The 24,469-nt window shown below is 35.4% G+C and overlaps 1 protein-coding gene across 14 annotated transcripts in view; it reads right to left on the bottom strand.

Moving 5' to 3' along the window:
* Positions 1-4,786: 4,786 nt before the first annotated feature.
* GPHN (gephyrin) overlaps positions 4,787-24,469 on the bottom strand; it is a 633,631-nt gene continuing 613,948 nt past the window's right edge. For 12 of the 14 annotated variants that reach the window (XM_036843405.1, XM_036843408.1, XM_036843404.1 and 9 more), the window contains 5 exons: positions 22,145-22,218; positions 17,853-17,917; positions 14,386-14,489; positions 6,911-7,007; positions 5,658-5,791 (listed from right to left, as the gene is read on the bottom strand). In XM_036843405.1, coding sequence (XP_036699300.1) covers positions 5,658-5,791; positions 6,911-7,007; positions 14,386-14,489; positions 17,853-17,917; positions 22,145-22,218 — 474 coding nt within the window. Of the gene's footprint in view, positions 5,792-6,910; positions 7,008-14,385; positions 14,490-17,852; positions 17,918-22,144; positions 22,219-24,469 lie in introns of all 14 variants that reach the window. The other 2 variants (XM_036843402.1, XM_036843411.1) reach the window with 1 other exon arrangement.

Here is a 24,469-nt window from a genome sequence, read left to right as displayed (position 1 = left end):
CTACAGGAGACATATTGCTAACTGACCATACAAAATGGCCAGAATTGAGCAACTTTTTAATCTCTTGGTTCTAGGCCAAGTTATAAATGAACTCTATAATGATGTAACTCTGTTATAGACAGTTGAGCTCAACACTTCTTATAAGCCTGTTAGAATACAATGTATTATTTAACATAGATCCATCATCATTGGGATAATAAGATACATAATTTATTTGCTTTGAATTCTGTACGTACATAAATCCCTACTTTCTATAATTAGGAATGATAATGACTTACCTATTAGGGTTTCATGAAGATCAAGAGTTGGTTATGGGTTAGATCCACAAAGTTTTTTTGGTTAGCAAATAATTTAAAAAATAAAAGCCATCCAAAGAATCTACTTGCTGTGACATGCAACATCACTTAATAGCGTTTACTTGGTAAAGGTAATCTGCTTATATTCTTTTTTTCATTGTGTGTTACATGATTTGAAACAACCAAAGCACAGAACCAAAAAAGCAGGTTAAAAAGGAACTGCTTACAAGGATTTACCATAGCACAGGGAATTATATTCAATATCTTGTAATAACCTATAATGAAATATAATCTGCAAAAACCCACACCTGATTCACTATGCTGTACACCTGAAACTAATGCAATATTGTAAATCAACTATACTTCAATAAAATAAAAACTACAATGTCTAAGATGAGAACTGCACTCGATAGGATTAATGGTAGATTAGACATTGCAGAAGAAAAGAATAGTGAACTTAAAGCATAGCAATAGAGCCCATCCAAAATGAAACACACAATGAGAAAAAAGAGTCCCCCAAATTAACAGCATCTGTGAGCTGTGGGACAATTTCAAGTGCCCTCATGTGCAGATAATTGGAGTATCTGAAAGAGAGAAGAGAGTGGGGCGAACAGAAAAAGTATTTAAAGAAATAACTGAAAACTTTACAAACTTGATGAAAATTATAAATCCATAGATCCAAGAAGTTCAATAAACCTCAAGCTCAATAAACTGCACCAAGACACATCATAATCAAACTGATCAAAAACAATGACAAAGAAAAAAGTCTTAGGAGCAGCCAGAGAAAAAATATATGCTATGTACAGAGGAACAAAGATAAGGATGACAGCAGAATTCTCATTGGAAACAATGCAAGCAAGAAGAGAGCCATCTTTAAAGTAATGAAAGGAAAACACTATAAACCTAGAGTTCTATACCCAGCAAAAATCTCTCTCAAAATCAAAAGCAAAACAAATACTTTTTCAGACATGCAAAAGCTAAAAGAATATATCACCAGCAGACCCACACAACAATTTTAAAGGAACTCCTTCAGGCAACAGAAAAATGATACCAGATGGAAATGTGGATCCACACCAAAGAATGAAGAACACCAGAAATGGTAACTACATAAATAAATATACACAATTCTTTCTGAAAAGTCAAGCTCTGAAGGGAACGAGAAAGACTGGGTAATTGCTATGGGTAGGCAGGGGGCTAAGGGAGGTTTTCATTTTTGTTTTTAGGACATCGGAGAATTTTAAGGATGTATAAAGCTGATGGGAAAGCATGTAAGCAGGGAGAGGTGACACTATAGGTTAGATAGAGCAGAGTATAGGGCTTGGGCAGAAAGGTGGGTCCTTGACACAAGAGGGTCAAGCACTTCTCTGTGACCTACAGAAGGGGCTGGGTGTCTGGGCAGGGAGTCTGTCAATTTAGTGGGGGTGGCAGTCTTGCTGTAGACTTGGGTGGATAAGTATGTACTGCTTGTATAATCATAAGAAAAAACAAACAAACATGAGAAAAAGGAACTGCTTAACTTCCACACAGCTATAAGCAAGAATCTAAAACACCTTATAATCTTTTATTTAAATATCAACTACTAAGACAAAGAATTGTAATACATCATACATGCATAATTTTAAAATAATTTTGGTCAAATAATGCAAATAGATTACATGACATTGACTTTCACTGTGCCAAGTAGAACCATTTTATTGACCCTTAAGTTTTAAATTAAATTTCCCTTGAATCTACCTCAAATGTGTTCATATATTTTTTTCCTTTTCTAATTCAGAAAGAAAAATGTTCCTTTTCTTCTCCAGCCTAACTGGGCCATCAGTGTCCTTTAATCCAGCCTTTCCTTCCTCTTCTCCTTTCCCCATCTGGAACCTTACTCTCAAATTTTTAATATGCCCACTACTATTGTTTTTCAAACAAAAATCTTTTCTTCATCTTGTTATCGGTTCAAGCTACCATCCTGTGTCTATCTTTCTTTCCTCATGCCCAAGTTCCAAATATTTCATAGTCACAGTTTCTATTTTGCTATCTGGCTTTTGCCTTCAACCCATTATTGAAATTGCACTCTTGCAGCTCACAAATGATTGCCTGATCAATACATTCTTTCGAGCCCTCATTCTTGACATTTATTTTTGACAATTGATTATCTTTCCTTCTTGAAACTCCTCCCTCGTTCTGGGACACTGCAGTACCCTGTTTTTTCTCTTCTACAAACTGCTCTTCCTTTCATTACATCCATGGCTTTTTCCTCCAACACTCCAAAATAAGGTGCTCCCCAAGGCTCTGTCCTCTTTTCTTGGCAAGTCCTTCCTTAATAATCTTTCCTATCTACCCTTACATTTCAAATACTACCTTCATGTGAAGGATCCCCAAGGTTATATTCAGCCAGTATCTCTTCTGTGAACTCCTAACCTATATTTTCAAATGCCAACAGGACATGGCTACCTTAGGGCCCCTCTGACATCTCAAACACATGTGCAAACTTACCAGCTCCTCCACAAAATCCATGTTTCTTTCTTTTTGTTACTTGTTGAACATGTTCTCAGTCAGCCAAGACTGAAGACTTTGAATCATCTCTTATTCGTCTAACTTTCCTTCCAACACTTGTAATCAGTCATAAAATTCTTTCCATTTTTTATGTCCAGAGGCACACTCAGATGTCATGACCTTCCTATCACCATTACCCCTCTAACATTATGGTTAAGGCTGTCATCACCCCTCACCTGCACAATAATGATCACTTCTTAATTGGTGTCTCTCTTCAGTTTTTCCCCAATCCAGTCTATCCTATTCAATGCTGCCAGAGCATTTTTTTTTTTCCAAAAAATGATCCTAATACTTCCCTGATCAAGAATCTCTAATGGTTTAATTGTCTCTAGAATAAATCTAGACTCCTTACCCTGGTATTCAAGAAGTTCATAGTTTGGGCCTCAAACATGTACTTTTTTGGTCTTACAAATATATCAATTTTTTGTTTCTACGGCTTAGTGTTTGGGAATATGGACTCTGAAGCCAGATTGTTAAGTTTGAATCCTGGCTCCTCCTTTTATTAGCTGTGTCACCCTGGACAAGTTTCTTAACCTCTCTGTGCCTCAGTTTCCTCATCTATAATAGGAATAATAACACTTACAGGGTTGTTGTGAAAATTAAACATATGAAAAGTGCTTAGAAAAGTGCCTGGTAAGCTCTGTATAATGTTTCATGGAACAAATATTTACTTTTGCCTATCCATATGCACATATGCCAGGAACTCTAAGGATTTGGGGATAATATCAGTAAACAAAACAAACAAAAATCATTGCCCTTGTGGATCTTAAATTCTATAATAAAAATAACAATTATTATTAATTGTACATTGTTTCTGGAATACCCTTCTTCCTGCATTATCACCTTTAAAATTCTACCTTGACTTCAAGACCCACTAAAATTTCTTACCCCTTGAAATCTTACCTTGTAGAAGGTTCTCATTTGAACTCCTCCAACTCTTTAAATCTGAATTACAGCATTTATCACATTTTACACATTCTACCATGTTATTATCAAATATCAAACATATCAAATATTATGCTTACTTGCACATGTTTTTTTAATCTTCCTTGATGGACTGTAATGTTAGCAATTATCCCTATTCATTCTTGTAAATAGTATAGCATGATGTACCTTGTACTCAAGCACACAGTATATGCTTGATAAATATTTCTTGGATGAATGTAGGTAAAGAACTCTTTGCATGAGCTTTCATTTGACCTCTATTAATTAACTTTATCTTCTTTAATTGAAAATATAAACTAAATTTAAAATATAGAACATTTTATTTTCAACTTTGGAAATATCAAGTGTAAGTATCAAATATTTATTGTTTACAAATTGGCTTTTTTCATTACCATCATTTGGCACCTTGTCTACTAGTAGGCTAATTTTTGTTGTTTGCTTTACTAAGTATACTCTATAGCATATTTAATGTCCCCCATTACCACTGTTTGGAAAGTGCCCCTAAGTTTTTATTAAAGAAGCCATTGTGGATAGCATATATTTCAACTGTATTTTCTATAGTCAGTAGAGATTTTTCCCATTTTTCACTTCCAAACATGATAAAAAAAAATGTCCAGGTACTCACCTGCAATTTTATGGTTCATTACTTATTTTCCCCCTCTATTCCAAGGAACTGTAGATGTTTGAAATTTGTTTTTATGACATCTGAAATAAAAATATAGTTTTTTTCTAAATTATCAACTATCTTTCCTCTAAATTTGCTTGCTATTCTCCAGCTATGACTGGAAAGACCAGACCAACTACACGTTCTCTCCTACTTTCTAATCTGTATTTGCACAATGCTACAGTAAAATATAGATTACTCTATATTTTTTAAAATCTCCTTTATACCACTTAACCTTGCTAAGCCATCTTAACTATTCCTTTTATCCAGGCAGAACCCCATCAGAATGGCATAACAATCTTCTCTTTTTTTAATAACAAGGCCAACACACACTGGATTTTAAATAATGATCGAGGATTTTTTTTTATTCATTAAGTTTCAGTATCATTACAGAAAATGTTATGGTACAGAGTTGTTTAACATTGTTTTTTCTTTGCTCTTGATTTCCACATGAATGCTGGTAACACTAATATCTGTACAAGATCAGTCTTTGATTTTATTTTTTGTTCTGTACAATTTTAAATGTATTGGTTAAAAAGGCTGTCAGCACTTAAGGAAGCATTTTTTCCCCCCAGTTTGTTTGTTCAAATAAAAGGTATCCAGTTACTGCCCAAGAGTACTGTGCCATGAGGCTACTGGGATGCGAGGCCCCCCCACCCCCGAACGCTCTGCGGGGATGGTTCTCCTTGAGGCAGGGCAGGGCCGCCACCCAGTCACTCTTTATTTGGCACTGTGCACATAAACACGAGATACATGATAAAGAACAAGCAAAAGCTCTCTGTAAAGCGGTTATGAAGCATACTAAGAAGGGAAATCCAAGTGTTGCCTACGCTAGTATAAATAAGCAGACAGCCTTGATTTAAGAGCATAAGTAGTTGTATTTTAAAGATGAGAAAAACACAAGTTCTGCAGGCACCTACTGCTGTCTACTAAAAGCTATCGCTATCAGACCTAGCATTGAACACACAAAGCAATTTGCAAGAAAGGAAAAATTTGCTTTGATATAATCAGAATAGAGTTGTTTGTTAAGATTTTTAGGTGTTTTTTTCTTTAAAAGGTATTTAAATTCTTTTGAAATATAGTTCAAGATGTTGACCATACAGATCAACTTTTATCCAAATCAGAAAAACTAGCTGTGCCGTTGCATATTACAGGATACAGTCAATGATATGTAGACATGCATCAGAGCTTTCGCCTGCTGGTGACCATCATAGCCGCCCGATGACCATGACGTCGACCACCTCGCCCTTGTGGAGCTCCACGTACTGCTCTGTCTTTGGAGGAAGCATCAATAATCCGTTGGCGCTGCGCATGCTCATCAGACGGCTGCTCATCTGATTACCTGGGAGGAAATACTCTCATTACAGTGGCAGCAGCGACACGGTGTATGCATGCGCAGCCCTTGCAGTTCTTTTCAGAATAAAAACTGATGAACAGAAACACAGGTCTTCAAGAGGAAGAGAGATGATCAGACTTCCCAGTACCTTTTTCAGGTGACCTTGCTACTGTATCCTACTACCTTCTCACTGAACTTTAAAAATAAACATTACAAATTATTGCTTAAAAGAACAAAACCAAAATTTTACAGCATTGTGGAAAATGCCATAGAATTTCTCAGTTCAGGCTAAAATGTGACGTGTGTCTGAAAAGAGAGGCTTTTAAACCCTATTAAAATAATAATGATAATAACAGCAGTGGCTACCATTTCTTTAGTATTTACTAAGTACCAGACAAGGTGGTAGACCTTTTACTCAACTACCTTATTTAATTCTCAACGACTCAAAAGAGGTTAGATAACTTGCCTAGGGTCCTACTAATTAGTTGGTGGCCAATTTGAATGCAAGTCTGATGGCAAAGCCCATCAGAGACCTACTCACTGTGCTAGCTGATGTTTGCACTTGATAGGACCTTTGTTTAATTTTTTCTGGAATCCCATCAAAAGTCAGGTAAAATATGACTAGAGAAGTTGGGGATAAAAGTTTAAATTCTACAGCAGGTAACTTCAGAACTGTGAATTATCAACGTTGATTTCTCAGTCCTTAAATCTTACCAATATCTAGTGTATAGTAAAGGCTACAGAGAATCACACTCTAATTGGGCTTTAATCTCACATTGATGGGTGGCATAGCCACAGTCCCCTCCTTTTCCTACAATCGAAGTTATGCTCAGAACTTACTGGTTGAACAAACAGATAAAAATCTTCTGTAATTTTAGATTTGTATTTCAAATGTTTATCTAGAAAATATGGCTCCATGGAATAACAAAACCTTTACTAATTTTTTTTTTTTACTCTTGTCCTGTTATGCTACACTGTTTTAGGAATAGGTTAACATCTAATCTTTCAAAAGGGAAAATGTACAATAATTACAAAATTAGGTATACTCAAGGAAGGAGGTTATACATAAATTTGTGTTTTAACAGGATGGGTGTATAGAGATACCTGCAGGTGTGAATGACTAACCTGTACTCTGTGCCCAAGGTAGTGGTTCTTGGTGATGCCAAGTCAGTATACACCGATGGTATTCTGGGCGAGGATCCAGTTTTACATCACATGATAACTACAGAAAAACGAGGAAAAGAAAACAAACTTGATCACCTCATCATCTCTTAAAACTACAGGATGATGGCAGTTGTGCAAAGAGTGCAATGGACATGGAAATATCTCGGCATTCTGCTGTCTCCACCACTGCCACTTTATGTTCTTAATACAGGAAGTCCAGAGGTTGTGTTGCTCTGGTGAAAAGAGAAAAGAAGGCTAAGAAGTTGGTATCCGCAGTAGGAAAAAGGGCAGATGAAAAATATAAAGTCTGTTTTTGAATTCTAATTTTACCTCTGACCTATGAATTAAGAAATCAAAGCAGATGTTTTAACATTGAAAATAAAGGAGGTAAACCTACACAAACATACAAGCTCAACATCCATTTATCTGTGTGTCATCCAACTGTCCATCCATCCATCCATCCAGTAAAGATTTACTGAGGTGCTAATTCAGCTACTCATTCATACGCTTATCTTTAATATGAAAGGGGTACTTTCTTTTTTAAAATTTTTATTGGAGTATAGTTGATTGACAATGTTGTATTGGTTTTAGGTGTACAGTAAAGTGAATCAGGTATACATATACATATATCCACTCTTTTTTAGATTCTTTTCCCATATAGGCCATTACAGAGTACTGAGTAGAGTTCCCTGTGCTATAGAGTAGGTCCTTATTAGTTACCTATTTTACAGTAGTGTGTATAGGTCAATCCCAATCTTCCAATTTATCCTTCCCCACCTCCCCCCTTACCCCCAGGTAACCCTAAGTTTGTTTTCTACATCTGTAACTCTATTTCTGTTTTGTAGATAAGTTCATTTGTACCCTTTTTTAAGATTCCACATATAAGTGATATCATATATTTGTCTTTGTCTGACTTACTTCACTCAGTATGACGATCTCTAGGTCCATCCATGTTGCTGCAAATGGCATGATTTCATTCTTTTTTATGGCTGAGTAATATTCCATTGTATATATGTACCACATCTTCTTTATCCATTCCTCTGTTGATGGACATTTATGTTGCTTCCATGTCCTGGCTATTGTAAATAGTGCTGAAATGAACATTGTGGTGCACGTATCTTTTCAAATTATGGTTTTCTCTGGATATATGCCCAGGAGTGGGATTGCTGGATCATATGGTAGCTCTATTTTCAGTTTTTTAGGGAATCTCCATACAGTTCTCCATAGTGGCTGTACCAGTTTACATTCCCACCAACAGTGTAGGAGGGTTCCCTTTTCTCCACTCCCTCTCCAGCAGTTATTGTTGGTAGATTTTTTGATGATGGCCATTCTGACTATCTCATTGTAGTTTTGATTTGCGCTTCTCTAATAATTAGTGATATTGAGCATCTTTTCATGTGCCCCCTGGCCATCTATATGTCTTCATTGGAGAAATGTCTATTTATCTCCTCTGCCTATTTTTTGATTGAGTTGTTTGTTTTTTTGATATTGAGTTGCATGAGATATTTGTATATTTTAGAGATTAATCAAAAGGGATAGTTACTTTCTTTTCTCTTGATTATTCCCCCTAGTGTCCCAATACTGATAAACAATCTCATTAAAGCAAATAAAAGTAGTCTCATAAAAGTTATACCACTTTGGTTTGGTCACATCACTGGCACTAAAAGAATTCCTCTGAATGAGTCTTTGCTATGGAATGGCATCTTTCATATCTTTGTAACATAGCCAATTTCTGTTCACACACATTATACAGAATGAACAATCAACCTTCAACCTGGAGCCACTGTTTTTTTTTTTTTTTATCTATGTCATTAAATTCATCCTGAAATCTGATCAAGGTGATAATGTGTTGGTAGCAGGTGCCTAAAAGGTATGACTTGAACATGTTTATACAGTACATAATTATAATCTATAGCCCATCAAAGATTAGTTCAATGTTAGTGAATACAAGACTCATTCCAATGCATGAGAATTAACATTTTCCATTAGCATAATAATCGTTTAAGTTACTCTATCTTAAAATGGTCTAGAAATCCTTTACTCAACTAAAACAGATATTGCTTAGATTAAATGATACAGTTAAAACTTGACCTGGAAATCTTGATTGAAGTGAGTTTATCTCCAATCCATTCTAGTTACTTTGTTTTAAAATATTCTAATAATCTAATTAGAATATTAAAACATTCTAATTATGCTTTTTCTCTGGAATCCAGAATAAAATTCAATTCTAGGGTGTTTCTCCTTGATTAAATCACACTCTACTCTTTCACATGATATTACTTATGTTTATACCCTATTTCATATCTACTGGGGGGTAACTTGCCATTGTTCCTAAATTATTCTGTGCTTACCTGAGGACAAAAATCTCTGTCTTTCAACCTGAGTGTTTGTGTGTGTGTGTGTTCTCCAGTACTAAACCACAAGAGCTATTCATGTGGCTGTGTCATTTGCTAAGTGTTTAAGGTTTTTCCCCAGCAATGGCACTGACTGGCTCATGGAAGTACAGTGGAGCAAATACTGTACTGGGAAGATAACTGGCACCTAGGTTCTACTCCCAGTTTTACTGCTAACCGATGTGCTGTATTGGCAACTTATTTTGCTTTCCCATACCTGTTTGTTCATCTACAAAATGGGGTTGTTTGTTTTAAAGGAAGATATTTGTTAATTTAAGAAACAAGAATCAATTGCATCAAATTAAAGTGAATGAAATTTTTTCACAGCCTCACAAACAGCTGTTCCTTTTGTAGCAAGAGATGAAGCTAATTAGATTTTTATGGTATTTTACAGAAATGCAGAATACTTTATTCACCAATATATTTAGTTACACTGACATTATAGTTCTGGTATATTACATCAGTTAGCTTAAGAAAGAGCCTATTTACTATAAGCTTCAGTGCTTATAAGAATGATGTAGCATGAGTAAACATACACATATATCAATATTTTGGTGGAAAAACATTGCAAATGGTGGATGTTTCACTTCTGCCGATTTCTTCTACTCTTTCAAAATTGGGCAGTGAGCTGTGGACTAGGAGTCCTCTGTTTCCTTTGAATATTTTGCTGGCACACAGTAGTCACTCAAGAGATAAAACTGTATTATTTGGTTATAGTATTATATGGTATGCTCTACATGTAAATGTCTAAGAGAGAGAATGAGGAAAAAAAAAAAGGTCAATGAAATGAGATGATAAGCCACAGACTGGGAAAAAATAATTGTAAAAAACACACCTGATAAAGGTCTGTTATCCAAAATACACAAACAATTCTTAAAACTCAATAATAAGATGAATAACCCAATTAAAAACTGGACAAAAGAACTGAGCACCTTACCAAAGAAGATATACACATGAGAAGTAAGCATATGAAAAAATGTTCAACATCATAAGTCATTAGGGAATTGCAAATTAAAACAACAATGAGATATCACTAGATACTTACTAGAAAGGCCAAAAATCCAAAACACTGGCCACACCAAATCCTACTGAGAATGTGGAAGAACAGGGTGGGAATGCAAAATGGTATAGCTACTTTGGAAGACATTTTGGCAGATTCTTACAAAACTAAATATATTCTTATCATACAATCCAGTAATCACAGTCCTTGGTATTTACCCAAGTGAATTGAAAGTTTATGTTCATACACAAAAACCTGCACACAAATGTTTATAGCAGATTTATTCATAATTGCCAAAACTTGGAAGCAACCAAGATACCCTTCAGTAGGTGAATGGATAAACGGTGGTATATCCAGAGAATGGAATATTATTCCTTGCTAAAAAGAAATGAGCTATCTAGCAGTGAAAAGACATGGAGGAAACAAACGCATATTAATAAGTGAAAGAAGACAATCTGAAAAGGTAACATACTGTATGATTCCAACAATATGACATTCTGGAAAAGGCAAAACTATGGAGACAGTAAAAAGATCAAGGGTGAGCAGGGAGGGAGGAACGAATAGGCAGAGCACAGAGAGTTTTTAGGGTTGTGAAACTGTACGATACTACAATGGTAGATACATGTAACTGTATTGTCAAGACCCCTAGAATACACAACACCGAAAGTAAACCCTAATGTAAACTATGGACTTTGGGTGATAATGATGTGTCACTGTAGGTTCACTGATTGTAACAAATGTACCACTGTGGTGCAGGACCTCAACAGCTGGGAAGGTTGTGTGTGTAAGGATGGGGTGGGGAGGAGGAGTAATACAGGAACTCTCTGTAGTTTCCGCCTAATTTTGCTATGAACCTAAATGTGCTCTAAAAAACAAAATTTGTTACTTAAAAAAAGGGGAGAATATTTTTTTCCTTCCTCTTTGTCCCGTCCATCTTTTAGAGAAGTGACCTCAAAGAATTATCTAATACAGTAAATAATTGCAAACACAGTGTAATAGGGCACAAAGAAGTAAATAATCAACGCTTCTTAGGGACACTGAGAAAGGCTCCACAGAGGGCATGATGCCTGAGTCTTATGACTAAGGAATTTTCCAAGCTGAGAAAAGAGATGGTGGTGGTTAGGAGAGAACCTCCTAGGAAGGAGATCTCACGTCCGTTCTGGAGGCAGTAAAAATCTTGGTATGGTCAGAGTGCAGGATGGGAAGCAGATGAAGCTGGAGGGGAAAACAGGCCTTCGGATGGAGGGCCTCCTGTGCTCACTTGAGCAGTTTGGATTTAACCCTGCGGTCATGGGAAGCATTGAAGAATTTTAATTGGAGATGCTGACATGATTAGAGTTAGAAAAGGGATTTAAAAAGAGGCAGGATTAGAAGAGAAACCATTAAACATTGGAGCCATCATTCAAACCAGCTTATTTGGCTACAAAACACAGGGGATGTGGATGGTGGAGGGCGCTTTAGGAGAATGGTGAAGATTTGGAAGACTGCAGTAAGGAATGGAAAAAGCTGATCCACAGGACATAAAAGGATCATCAGGGGGAATTTTGGCCCCTGCTGAGGTTTGTAAATTGGAAGTGATAACTTGAACAGCTGTACTCTCTTCTCTAGTTGTACTCAGTGCCCTGGGAATAAAAGTGAAGGACAAAAAAGGGAAGATTGATCTAAGTTTGTGGATTCTTAGAGTGACTACCGTGCACAGAAGAAGAGGCAAAAAAAATTTGAGGGTGTTAGAAAAACACTGAAGTGATACACCACAGGATTTAGGTTGGATGAGGAAAGGGGTAAAGCCAGAAGGGGCTTATGGAGAGGGAAAAGGGCAGGGGTTATAGGAGTGTTTAAATTCTTTGATATCTACTGGTAGGTAACTTGCCATTGTTCCTAAACTGTATACCAGAGTTGGTGATTTTTGAGATGGAGCACTTCATGGTATTGAAAAGGATGTGCGTATTGAGTTGCTGAAGCAGAAATAAAGTTATTTAGAATTATGGAAATAAAGCAACTGATGATAAGAGGTGAGGGAGAGAAGACTTTTAGAAGATTGCCAAAGACCTGAAAGTCTTGGGAAGGTTTGATGGTGGTAATGAGGGGAAGGTGAAAGCTCCAGGAGACTCGGGGAAGAGGCTGGACTAAGCTGCACAGATTGGAGAAGAGAGTTTGTGAGAAAACAGATGACCAGAGGGGATTCTATTAGAGTGGAGATCCCAGGTGACATGCTCCAGGCCCTGGTTGGTACTGAGGGCCCGGACTCTGCTCAAGTCTGGTCAAAGCTTCCAAAGAGTGGTTAAAGGAGCTTTACACTAACTTTTAAAAGTACTAGAGAAGTTATGAGGCACTGATTTCATTAGTCCAACAGAGAGGCGCTCGAGCTCATCTGCCTTATAAATCATCTAAAATTTATCAAGTAACTTTAAAAATTCTTACACCTGTTGGTGCAGATCAGTTTTAAGTTAATTTTTCCAAAGTTTCTATAACCTAGTTATATTTTTCATCTCTGAAAAATAATAAAACTGGTTTATATTTCTTATAGATCATAGTTCTATCATTTTCAATATCTGTTTTTTAATCAATCCATAGGCCATTATATTCTCATATAACAGGCATCCAATTATACCTTTTGATGTTCAATGACTGATCTTTTTTAAAGCTGAATAATGCTCCATTGTACACATACACTTCATTTTCCCTACCCATTCATCTGCTGTTGGAAATTTGGGTTGTTTCCTTATCTTTGTATAGTGAATTATGCTATAATGAACACTGGGGTGCAAATATCTGTTTGAGATCCTGATTTCAATTCTTTTGGACATATACCCAGAAGTGAGATTGCTGTATCATATGGTAGTTCTACTTTTAATTTCTGAGTAACCTCCATACTGTTTTCCATGAGGCAACATGGATAAACCTAGAGGACACGATGCTAAGTGAAATAAGCCAGTTACAAAAATACTGCATGATTCTACTTACAGGAAGTATCTAAAATAGTCACTCACAGAGGCAGAGAATAGCATGGTGGTTGTCAGGGGCTGAGGGGAGGAGGGAAGGGAAATTGTTGCTCAATGGATATAAAGTTTCTGTTATGCAAGGTGAATACGTTTTAAAGAATCTGCTGTACAACATATTACCTGTAGTTACCAATGTGGTACTGTGCACTTCAAAATACTTTAAGAGGATAGTTGTCACGTTAAATGTTCTTAGCATGAAATAAACAAACAAATCAAAGAACACAAAGAAATGTTTGGAGGTGATGGATATGTTTAGTACCTTGATTGTGATGACGGTATCACAGGTGTTTGCATATGTCCAAATTCATCAAAATGTCTACATTAAATATGTGCAATTTGTGTATATCAATTATACCTTAGTAAAGCTTAAAAGAAAGAAGAGTACTGATTTAGTATTATAGTTTAAATTGCCAGGAAAATTGTTCATTAGTTATTACATAGAAACTGTGTTACATAATTAGTTGACTAGTAGTAGTAAAGCAAACTGAAGTTAGTGTTGGTGGAGAAGGGGACTCTAATTTCTGAGTGACTTTTACTGCAGGTATATTTCCTCAGCCTTAGTGGTCCTTTTTCCAAACAATATGGTCTCCCTTTTCTTCTGCTTCACTAGAATCTCTTTCTTGTCCTTTAATTGTCTTTTTCTGAACTGTTTAAAATTTATCAGCGGGGTCACAGAAAAAGTGATCAGCTAAATTGCTGTTCTCTCTAAGTTTACATAGGGGAAAGGGAATTCTTGTCCCTCCTTCCATATAGGTTTAGTATTAGTTTAGTATTCTATTGACCATTTTGTCATTACATATCCAATCCTAAATGGACTCCTAGCTGGAGAAAATTATTCACTTTAGGAGTCATGGAATAATGTGGGAAGGGAATAAAAGGGACTCCTTTCCCTCTGTTTTCTATCATTAAGAGGGGAATATAACCACATTTTTCCTCAAAACTAATATAAAATTCTAGATGTTTGTTTTGGGCAGTTAAAAAATCATATCCTAATTTGTTATCAGGCTTCAGTTTTGGTTTCCGGTCATTAGAAAACATTACCCTGGCTTTGATGATGGTTGGCCGAGGATCCAAGATGCCTTGCATCTTTCTCAGTGCAGGCACAACAAAGAGATTGCAGGTGACCACGGCTGACACAGGATTCCCTGAAAGTCAACCAAGCAGTTATTTATAGTACACACATAAAAATTTGCCAAATAATTATGACTGTCTATACCTTCAGGTATCATAGAGAGTGAAATGACTAACCACTAGCATTCCTCTTCTGAATCACCTTGAATCCAAAAGGATGCCAGAATAGAGCTGTAGTCAACCAAATGCCACAGAGGGTGTAAATATTTGGATCTAGCAGTGAAACGCAGATATTTCTGATGCACAGAAGCTGTTTGACACCATTTATATCTGCTTTCCTGAGAGCCGTACATTGAAAGCCTTTAGTAATGAGTTTGCACTTGCTATTTTTAAAATGTTCTAAAATTACCATAGTAGTACATGCTCAGTGCAAAAAAAAATTAGCAAGTAGGATAAGAATAAAGAAATTTATCCATAATCCCCTCTAACCAGAAATTTCTTTAAACCAAAAATATAAAACTAAATGATTTAAGATGTGAAGGACTTGAAGGCAAATACTCTTAGGAACTGAATTATGTTCCCCTCAAATTCGTATGTTGAAGTCTTAACCCCCAAGGTGACTGTATTTGGAGAAAGGACCTCTAAAGAGGTAACCAAAATTAAATGAGGTTGTAAGGGTGAGGCCCTAATCCAATAGGACTGGTGTCCTTATAAAAAGAGGAAGAAACACGAGTGTGTATACACAGAAGAAAGGCCATGTGAAGACACTGAGAGAAGGTGGCCATCTGCAAGCAAGGAAGAAAGATCGTAACAGAAACCAACCTTGCTGGCACCTCGATCTTAGACTTTCAGTCTTCAGAACTGTGAGAAAATAAATTTCTGTTGTTTAAGCCACCCAGTCTGTGATATTCTGTTATGGCAGCCTGAGCAGATTAATACAAATACCAAGTTCTTTTGCAGTTATAAGAAAAATTTGAGGAATTCAACTGTACCTCTCCAAGAAGAAATCTGGGTGTGTCATGCACTTCAAAGAGAGGTAAGGTGGGCTATGAAAAAATGACTGAGCTGAGAATAACAGATTTAGCTTCTTGTGTGGTATTGTTAACTAACCAAGCCATGCGACCCAGGCAAGAGTTCCAAACCTTTCTGGGTCTAACGTTACTCATCCACAAAATGAAAGGTTTGGATGATGATTCTTAATATTCCTTTTGGTTCTAAAATTCAAATTTTACTAATACTTTTATACAGTGGTATGTGAGTATGCATATATATAGAGAGAGGGGGTGGGGAATGCTTATTATATTTTAGGTTCCCTTGGCCTGGCTTTGTGCCACTAATTTCATCATCAAAATAAAAGCAATGGTCAGTTTAGCCTATTACTAGCTAAAACCATACCTTTAAGTTTCTTCTACCACAAAAGCAGTTAAGAATAGTTTTTTTTTAAGTTGTTAAAAAAAGTTGTGATGAGTGACATTGATTATTTCAATAGAAAAAGTGAGTTGTCCCACAGAACAGCAGACTCTTAATGAGAATCAATTGCTTTCCTCTTGCCTCAAAATACAAACAGATGGAAATTTTTCTGGAAAAGCAAAAAAAAGGAAAAAAAAAAGAAAAAGAAATAAGAAAGCTATTGTTCAACAATGATTACAGTATTCTTGTAATGCTACTGTTTTATAAAATTACTCTATAAAAAATGAATTGCTCTATATAAGAAAAGGGACTGGAAAAATCAACACCAAGAAAATTGCAAATAGTGGTTATTTCAGGGGGAGGGAGATTATGGATAACATTTCTTAATGCTTATCTGGGTTTTCTAATGTTTTTACAGTGAACACGTTACTATAGTTATTTTAAAAAGTTAAAAAAAAAACAAGTAGATAACACATAACTTTTCAACTGCGTTAGAACTTGTCAAGATTAGTAATGGCTTTAATTGCAAGGACCTTAAGAAACCAAAAATCCAATTCTGAGTTTTCAAATCCTTATAAAAAGAACCACTTTGCTGGTTCTACAATCTGAACATGTGAATTGTTGCTGCCCTCTTTTGGTACTTTCAGGCTGAGCAGTGAAAATCTCAAAGTAGCAATTTGAAAATAGGCTATTTAATTATAACTTCTTTGGCAGATCAACAACACTTAGTAACGGCAAAATAGGCTCCCACTATAACATACTTCGTAGGTCAAGTCATATCTTCTGTAGACAACAAAAACAGTCTCTTCCAGTCAAAATGAAGCTAGGAAGATGATCTCATTTCTCTATATAATGGTTTTCAGAGTATCTAGGGATGTATTAAAGGCCCTAAGGAGTTTTGTACCACAGAAATATTTCGAGGACTAAAACTTTATTTACATGACCTCGCTCTTAAAATTTCCTATATGAGAGAAACATACTCTCTTTTATGCTTACAGATAGGGGCTTTAAACATGTTTTTAAAGTTCTAAAATTTTCTGCCTGCCTTCTTTTCTTTCTATCTGTACTTTGAGCTTTATTTAATATAAAAAAGCAGGTAAATATTCCAAAGCCACCAGACTTGTACATCTGAAAGGAATAAGTAGGTTATTTTCTAAAGGAATCTATGCCAAAAAATAGAGAATGGGACACTGCTACAGATCAGAGGATAATTTTTAAAATTGAAAAAAATAAGTAGATATACAAAACTTCTAAACTGCTTTAGAATTTATTAAGATTAGTAATGGCTTTAAAACATGGCTTTAAATGCACAGCCAAAGTCCAAAAATTGTAAACTGAACCACTTTGCTTTTTCTATAATCTGAACATGTGAGTTTCTGCTCATGTGGGAGAGGGTGGGGATAATGATGTGGTCAGACTGATGATGCCTGGGATTTGGCTGAGAAGCATCAGTATTTGAAGCCCCTCCTTCCGTGTTGCTGCTCTCCCCAACCAGTCCAAATCTGGTGAGAACCAAAGGCAGCTTTGTATTTTTTTTTTTTTTTTTTTTCACACACACACACTGTATTTTATTTTTACAAGAGATAAATAGAGCTTTGTATTTTTTTGTTCTAGTATTTCCATAGGCGATTCAAGGCCCTTTGGCCCCTTGAGCATAATACTCTAGTTGTGAGAGGTAATTATACTGCTAACTTTGACCAATTTCCTGTAAGGAAAAGCAGGTGCCCCAGAAAGATGTAGTGACAGTTAACTCCTGATTATCATCTTAGGGTCTGGAATGTGCTTTGAAAGATACTAATTTGACTTTCACACCAACCCTAATTAGCCTCATTTTATAGATGAAGAAACAGCTTCAGAGAGGTTATGTGATTTGCCCAAGGTCATACAGTATGAAAAGCTGGGATTTGAACCCAGGTCTTTCAGATTCCAAATCATGCGCTCTGATAGGGGACTGGTCACCTGGGAAACAAAAAGATTTTGGTCATTTTTCCAGAAAAAGCAAAAGAAACTATTTCAATTATTCTTACCTGGTAGTGCAAAGATTATTTTTCGTACACCATCAATATCCAAAGTTGCAAATGTCGTTGGCAGGCTAGAGGAAAAGTAGAGGTTGTTTGTTAGTGACTGCTAAGCAATCTGAGGAGTAAGTTAAATACTGCAGTTTTCTTGTTACATCGTTCCTCATACAGGTCACCTATCGTGTGAAAGTACTTTTCTGTTGACTCTCCTTTAAATCTTTATAACCTGAAGTGTTTCAAGAGCATTTAAATTAATTCTTTTTTAGCATCTTCTGTTTTCAAGTAACCAAACTTCCTGGTTTTCTGTAGTTTACTTTTTTTTCCTTCTTGCCAGTGCCATAGAAGCTTATCCCAAATCCTGGAGTTTCTCCACCCCTCTAGTTAACAATGTCTATACGTTTTTTTTTTTCTGCTGGAGAATAACAATCATTCTTTTTATCTGAAGACTACCTGGTAATACATGTCTATCAGATAACTACCTATTGTTCAAGATGAGTTATTTCTCAGCCCTTTAAGACTATACTCAGCAATAGACATAAAAGCTTCCCTCCTATGAAGGGAATGTTTTGAAATGTCAAAATAAATAAAATACCATGACTAGAACAAAATTAAAGCAATAGTAATTTAAAAATATTATCAAATTATACTTCCTCAAAAGTCTGACATGAACCCTCATCATGGGGGTGTGGAGAGGGGTGTGAGTGTGAAGAGGGCAGGTGGTTAATAATGGTGGTTTTTTTCTATTGACTACCCTTAATATAGAATTTCAGCTAAAATTTTTATTACATTAATGAAACTTGAGTGATGCAAAATTCTTAGGGAATGCTGAAATTTCCAAGTAGCTGAAAAATTACCCTTTTAAGCACCCAAATTGTTTTTCTTTTTACTATTTTTGCTCGTTGGTTGAAAGAAGAAAGGATCACTCACTCATTACCTTTTGCAATAATATGATGAACATTAACATTTTTGATGAATTGCAGCCATCATTATGAATTGATTCTACTCTGCTATGATACAGAGATTTTGGGTCACAGGGGTATTAAACCATAACATGACAGTACACGTGGCGGTGTTTCTATAGTTCTTGTTTCTGTTTTTTTTCCCCTAGTTTTTTTTCTGTAGGTCCCCATAATGCTAGACTGCCATCATCTTGACCCTTAAAGCTGGCCTTAGGTTTGGGAACCAGAGAGCAGTAGTAATAGTTATACTGTTGGAATGATAATAATAATAGTAATAATAGAAGTTACTATTTTTAAAGAAATATCTAAACATTATATCCATTATTTCATTTAATTCTTACAATAATCCCATGAGGTGACAATTGTCATCCCATTTTACAGATGAGGAAAATGAGACTCAGAGAGATTAAGCAATTTGGCCAAAATCACTCAGATACTAAGATTTGAAGCAAGGTTTTTCTAACTTTATGGCTCATAATTAGATAAGGCTCTCATAGGGGACACTGTGAAGTGTTATTACATGGACTTCGTAACATCTATTTTTGGCTACTCTGAGGCCTTTTTTGCTTACTTCCTGATTCTTTGCTGTGTTTTAGAAAACTGAGATTAGACTGTCATATCCATTTATAGATAGGTTATTTGGCAATGACTGTTACTGTGTGATGAAAATAATTTCCAAGATACATTTTTGACAACAGCTATGCTCACTGTAGATGACCCATAAAAACTGTGATTGGTAGATGTGGTTGATAATATTCCAAATGCTTTTTGAGTATCTCCATGTCTAAAAGGAAAGAGGTTAATTGCATTCTGAATGCACTGTATGTGGGAAGAGCAAAGCTAAATTGTTTTTGAGCTTTTTTATATTTCTTCTTATTCTACTATTAAGTAGCAATTACCTTTAAATTCTTCTTATCTTCAGACAAGTATAAAATTCTGGCCAATTAAAGGAAGCCCATTTAAAGTTCTAAACCATTTTTTTTTTAATAGCAAACTAACACACATAATAAGATTGAGGAGGGAATGCATAACACCTTCCTTCTACTATATCTAAAGCCAATTTAAATCATCTTTTGAACCTTGCAGACAGCTACTGTGATTTCTCTGAAGGTACTCATTTTAAAAAGATTCCATTACAATAAAACATTTTGTTATGTGCACTGCTATCATGAGTGTTTTATTGCTAGACTGTGAAGTTTTTGTTTAGGATCTGGAAAGCCATTTCCTTGAAACTCAACACCTATTGTTCATTTTTCCTCTTGAGATCAGAATGTAACAGCTTTTATACAATAACCGAAGTCACAGAATATTATGACTTTAAGGGAGGAGAATAAACAGTATGAACTGATGAACTCCTACAGCTGAAGTAAGTGGTAAATAATAGACTAAAAATAAAATAAGTACCAAAATTATACATCATGGGTGCTGAGATTAATTTAAATAATAGATAATTTAAATAATAGATATTATACAAATATTTCTCCTCTAGAAGTGAGGGTAAGTAATGTCAGCTTCTTTCTCACTGCAAAGGAATAATCAATTCAATTTTTGAGATTAGTGAGAAGTACATTGACATACTTTCGGAATGTCCTCTGTATTCTAATCAAATTAGTACTGCCCATGGGGACAGAGTAAAAAAAAGCCTGTGTACTCATAGCATAATAATATTTGCTTAAGACAAGATATTCTTAATAAGAATGATCCCAGTCCAACACCTTCAATAGTAAAAGGGCCTTGTCAGTGGCAGCATATCAGAGCAACTACAGAAATACAATGCCAAGAATTCTAAATTCTATTACATTGTGGAGAAGGCTTTAGGGACAATCTTAACTTCATACTTAAATGTAAAGCCTGATCTCTGCCTTAGAACTAACACAAGGTATCCAATAAATCAGGGAGATTAGGAGGGCTGGCTTAACACTTAAAAAAGGTTTCTGGAATTTGCTGCTAGTTCCCATGGCTCACTTGTAACAAATGGTAAGTCCCACCTCTACTTTCTCTTAGGGTTCATATGAGCACCCATCAGAGTATGACCCTGAACTAAAGCATCATTACTGTTGTCCCTGACAGCACGGAGGTGTGCTGGAATGCTCACCCACACACTGAGGGCTTTCAACAGTGTTTTTATAATGTTTACATATCACAGGTTTATAGAGGAGCAGGGGTCTGAACAGGCAGGCTGTTGTTTAAAGACATGGCCACACATATTTTATCAACACCAATGTTTGCATTCTTTGAGGATTTACAATGGATTACAGAACCTCCATTAGCCCTTCCTGAGGGAGCTATTAGTTTTCAGGAGATATGCAAGATCTAGGTATGTGGTTACTTTTCTTTCCTCTTGGGAGGTAGTAAGAAGCAGTATGAAACACTATTCATGAAGTATTCTTACAAAAAAAAATTGAATCTGAATCTTATCAAACCTTTAGATCTAACTTCTGATGTACAGAATATACTGGAGAGAGACAGGAACAAATTAAATGCCACCACAAGGAAGCAATCAGCCAAATCCATTCACTAGGACAAAACTAGGACAAAAGATTCAGTTGCTTCAGCAAGTCAGTGGCATGCCAAAAAACGAGGGCGGTGGTTGGTAAATGTTCCTGTTCAATAGAAACTTAACCAAATACAGTGAGTAGACCTGACTCGAATCCTAATTCAAACAAAACATATGTAAGAAGGCATACTTTTCCTTGACATTTGGGAGAATTTTCAAATACGATCAGGGTATTAGATGATACTGAGGTATTCTTATTTATTTTGTTAGCTGAGATAATACCATTGTGATTATGTAAGATAATGTAACTGCTTACATATGTAACTGCTGTTGTTATTAATATCTGAGACGTATACTAAAATGACATGTCTAGAACTTGCTTTAAAACAATCCAGCCCTCTGTCCCCCCAAAAAGGTGAAGAAGGGGATTGATAAAACGATTACGGAAAAATGTTGATAGTTACTGAAGTTGGGTGATGGGTATATGGGGTTTCATTGTACTCCCTGCTTTTGTGTACGTTTGAGAATTTTCATACTGAAATGTTTTTTAAGTGAGAGAAAGAAGCAGAAAAAGAGAAGGAAGGAACTAGACATGAGAATTAAAGGGGAGAAAAGGTTTGGAAAGTTGTTTTCCTTTGTTTAAACCAGACACAGTGATTTATAAAGATGAATTTCCATTTCAGATAGGACATACACTTGTTCAAAGAACTCTAATACTATAATATTTCTTTTATTAGAATAAATAATCCATAATAGAAAATGTAAAAAGAAAGCATTTAAAAACTTTGTTAGTCAAAGCAAGCCAAACCAACCCCATATATTAGATAACAAGATTATTTTCATACCCTGGTTTCATAAAAACCCTGCCAAAATGGATCTGGGCATGAAGATCAATGTCCAGCACCTGCTTGAGATAGTCCTGCAAATATGAAAAATAATCACTTTACTTTCGAACATTCTAATATCAGACTTTCAAACTTTAAATGAAAAAAAAATAAATTTATAAGATTGAAATGAAAAGAAACACCTTATTTTAGTGAAGTTGATTTAAGACAAATATTCCTTCATTCCTCATTCATTTATTCATTCAGTAAATATTTACTGAGCACCTGGTATATGTTGAGTATCAATCTATGTACAGAGAGATACAGCCTTGAGCAAAAGAGACAATGTCCCTTCCCTCATAAAAGGTACATTCTAATAGAAGTAGTTAGATAGTAAACCAAGTAACCACATTAACATATAAATCATTACTTGATAGGTTGCTGTCTCTCTTTTAAGACAGAATTTTATGTCTGAGAAAGGATGTTAATAAATATGACTTAAGTAGCTGTGCCTGGGCAGGGAAGCCACATGTATGCATCACACACTATTCTGTCTAGTAACTTAAAATGATGCACATTCCTTGAGGAGACACTTGGACATTTGCCCACAGATTACCAAATCTAAATAAGTCAACTAAAAATTTAGGGAGGGAGCTCTAAAACAGAAAGTCAAGGGTGTTTAATTGCTCCAACTGTATATTCTGCTATTACCAACACAACCAACCTAAGGTTATGATCAACCCAGAGCCATCTGACAAAACATGATCTTTGGAAAGGAAAGGCAATACTGCCTTGTAGTTGGTTTTGTAAACATAAAGAAAAATATTGCAGTTTAAAAAGTTTCTCTTAAGTAATACAACCTCTCGGTCTATTACTGAGTTTCCTGCTCACTAATCCAAGAGTCTAGTAACCTACTAAAATTTTAAATATTTCACAAGTTATGGGACACTTTATTTTTAAAAGCTGTTTCCTTCTATCTGCACAGCCTCAGCCAACATCATCTCACCTGAATTACTGAAATAGGTCTCTCTGCCAACACTCCTGCCCTCCTCCAATTTATTCCCGCCACAGTAGTGAGAGAGGCCTCCTGGAAACAAATCTGGTCAAATCAATATATAATACTTCAATAACTTCCTGGTTTCCAGAAACAAGTCTCAGCTTTTAAATATCATAGCTAAGATTCTTGTATTTTCTAGTCCCCTTTTGCCAATCATTGCTCTTATCAGGCAATCCTTTTCCCAGCCCCATTCCACTTCCTTAATCTCTCTCTCTCTACATTCCAGCAGGACTATATTGCTGTCAGGTTTTACACTTTCTTGCCTCAAATCTTTGAAAATGTTCTTCCTTCCGTTTAGAATACTCTTTCTTTCCACCCTCCTCTCTCTCAATCTCTGAGATGACTCTCAATCTCAGTCATCTTCTCAGCCTCCCCTGAATTCCCAGGGCTGGGTAGTAGATTGATTATTGATTTATGTTTATTTTTAGGTTATATTATTAGATGCAATAATTTAGAATTTACTTGATAAACTGATCCATGTAAATATATGAATAGGAAATGTCCCTCCACCTAATATCTAGTAATCCTTTTTATCTTAATTTTCTCTGATATCAAGAGAGTCATACCAGCTATCTTTCCTTGTAACATTTTTCTCATCTTTTACTTTCAATGAGCTGTGTCCTTATATTTAAGGTGGGTCTCTTATAAGCATCATGCAATTTGTTGTTTTGTAAAATCCAGAATGACAATTTTTAATTGGAGGACTCAGTCCATTTACATTTAATATAATTATTGCTATAAATGGGGTTTAAAACTACAGCCCTCCTATTCATTACCTATTTGTCACTTTTGTTTTTATTTCTTTTTCTTCTTTCATGTCTTCTTTCAATACACCAAAATTTTTTTGTTATTTAATTTTCTTTCTCTTCTATTTGTTAGTTACACATTCTCTTATTATTTTAGTGGTTATTTTAGAGATTACAACATGCATTCTTAACTTACTACAATCTATCATAATTTGGTATTTTTATCACTTCCCAATGTAAGAACTTTAAAACATGTTAACTCCATCCATTCCTCTTTCCTTTTTGTGCTATCATGTATCATATATTCTATATACATTATAAATATGTGTGTATATATATAACTATTATATATATACATTCTACATATACTATACAAATATATACTCTATATATTCAATATATAATATTTATACACATTTAAACCTCAAGATATTATTTCATATAATCAACAATTCATTTACATTTACCAACATATTAACCCTTTCCTTTGCTCTTTAGTCCTTTCTGCATTTTCATGCTTCCATAATCTTTCCCACTGAAGAA

The sequence above is a fragment of the Balaenoptera musculus genome, chromosome 2 (assembly GCF_009873245.2).
Source record: "Balaenoptera musculus isolate JJ_BM4_2016_0621 chromosome 2, mBalMus1.pri.v3, whole genome shotgun sequence".
Taxonomy (NCBI): Eukaryota; Metazoa; Chordata; class Mammalia; order Artiodactyla; family Balaenopteridae; genus Balaenoptera; species Balaenoptera musculus.
This window is presented reverse-complemented; position numbering and strand designations above follow the sequence as displayed.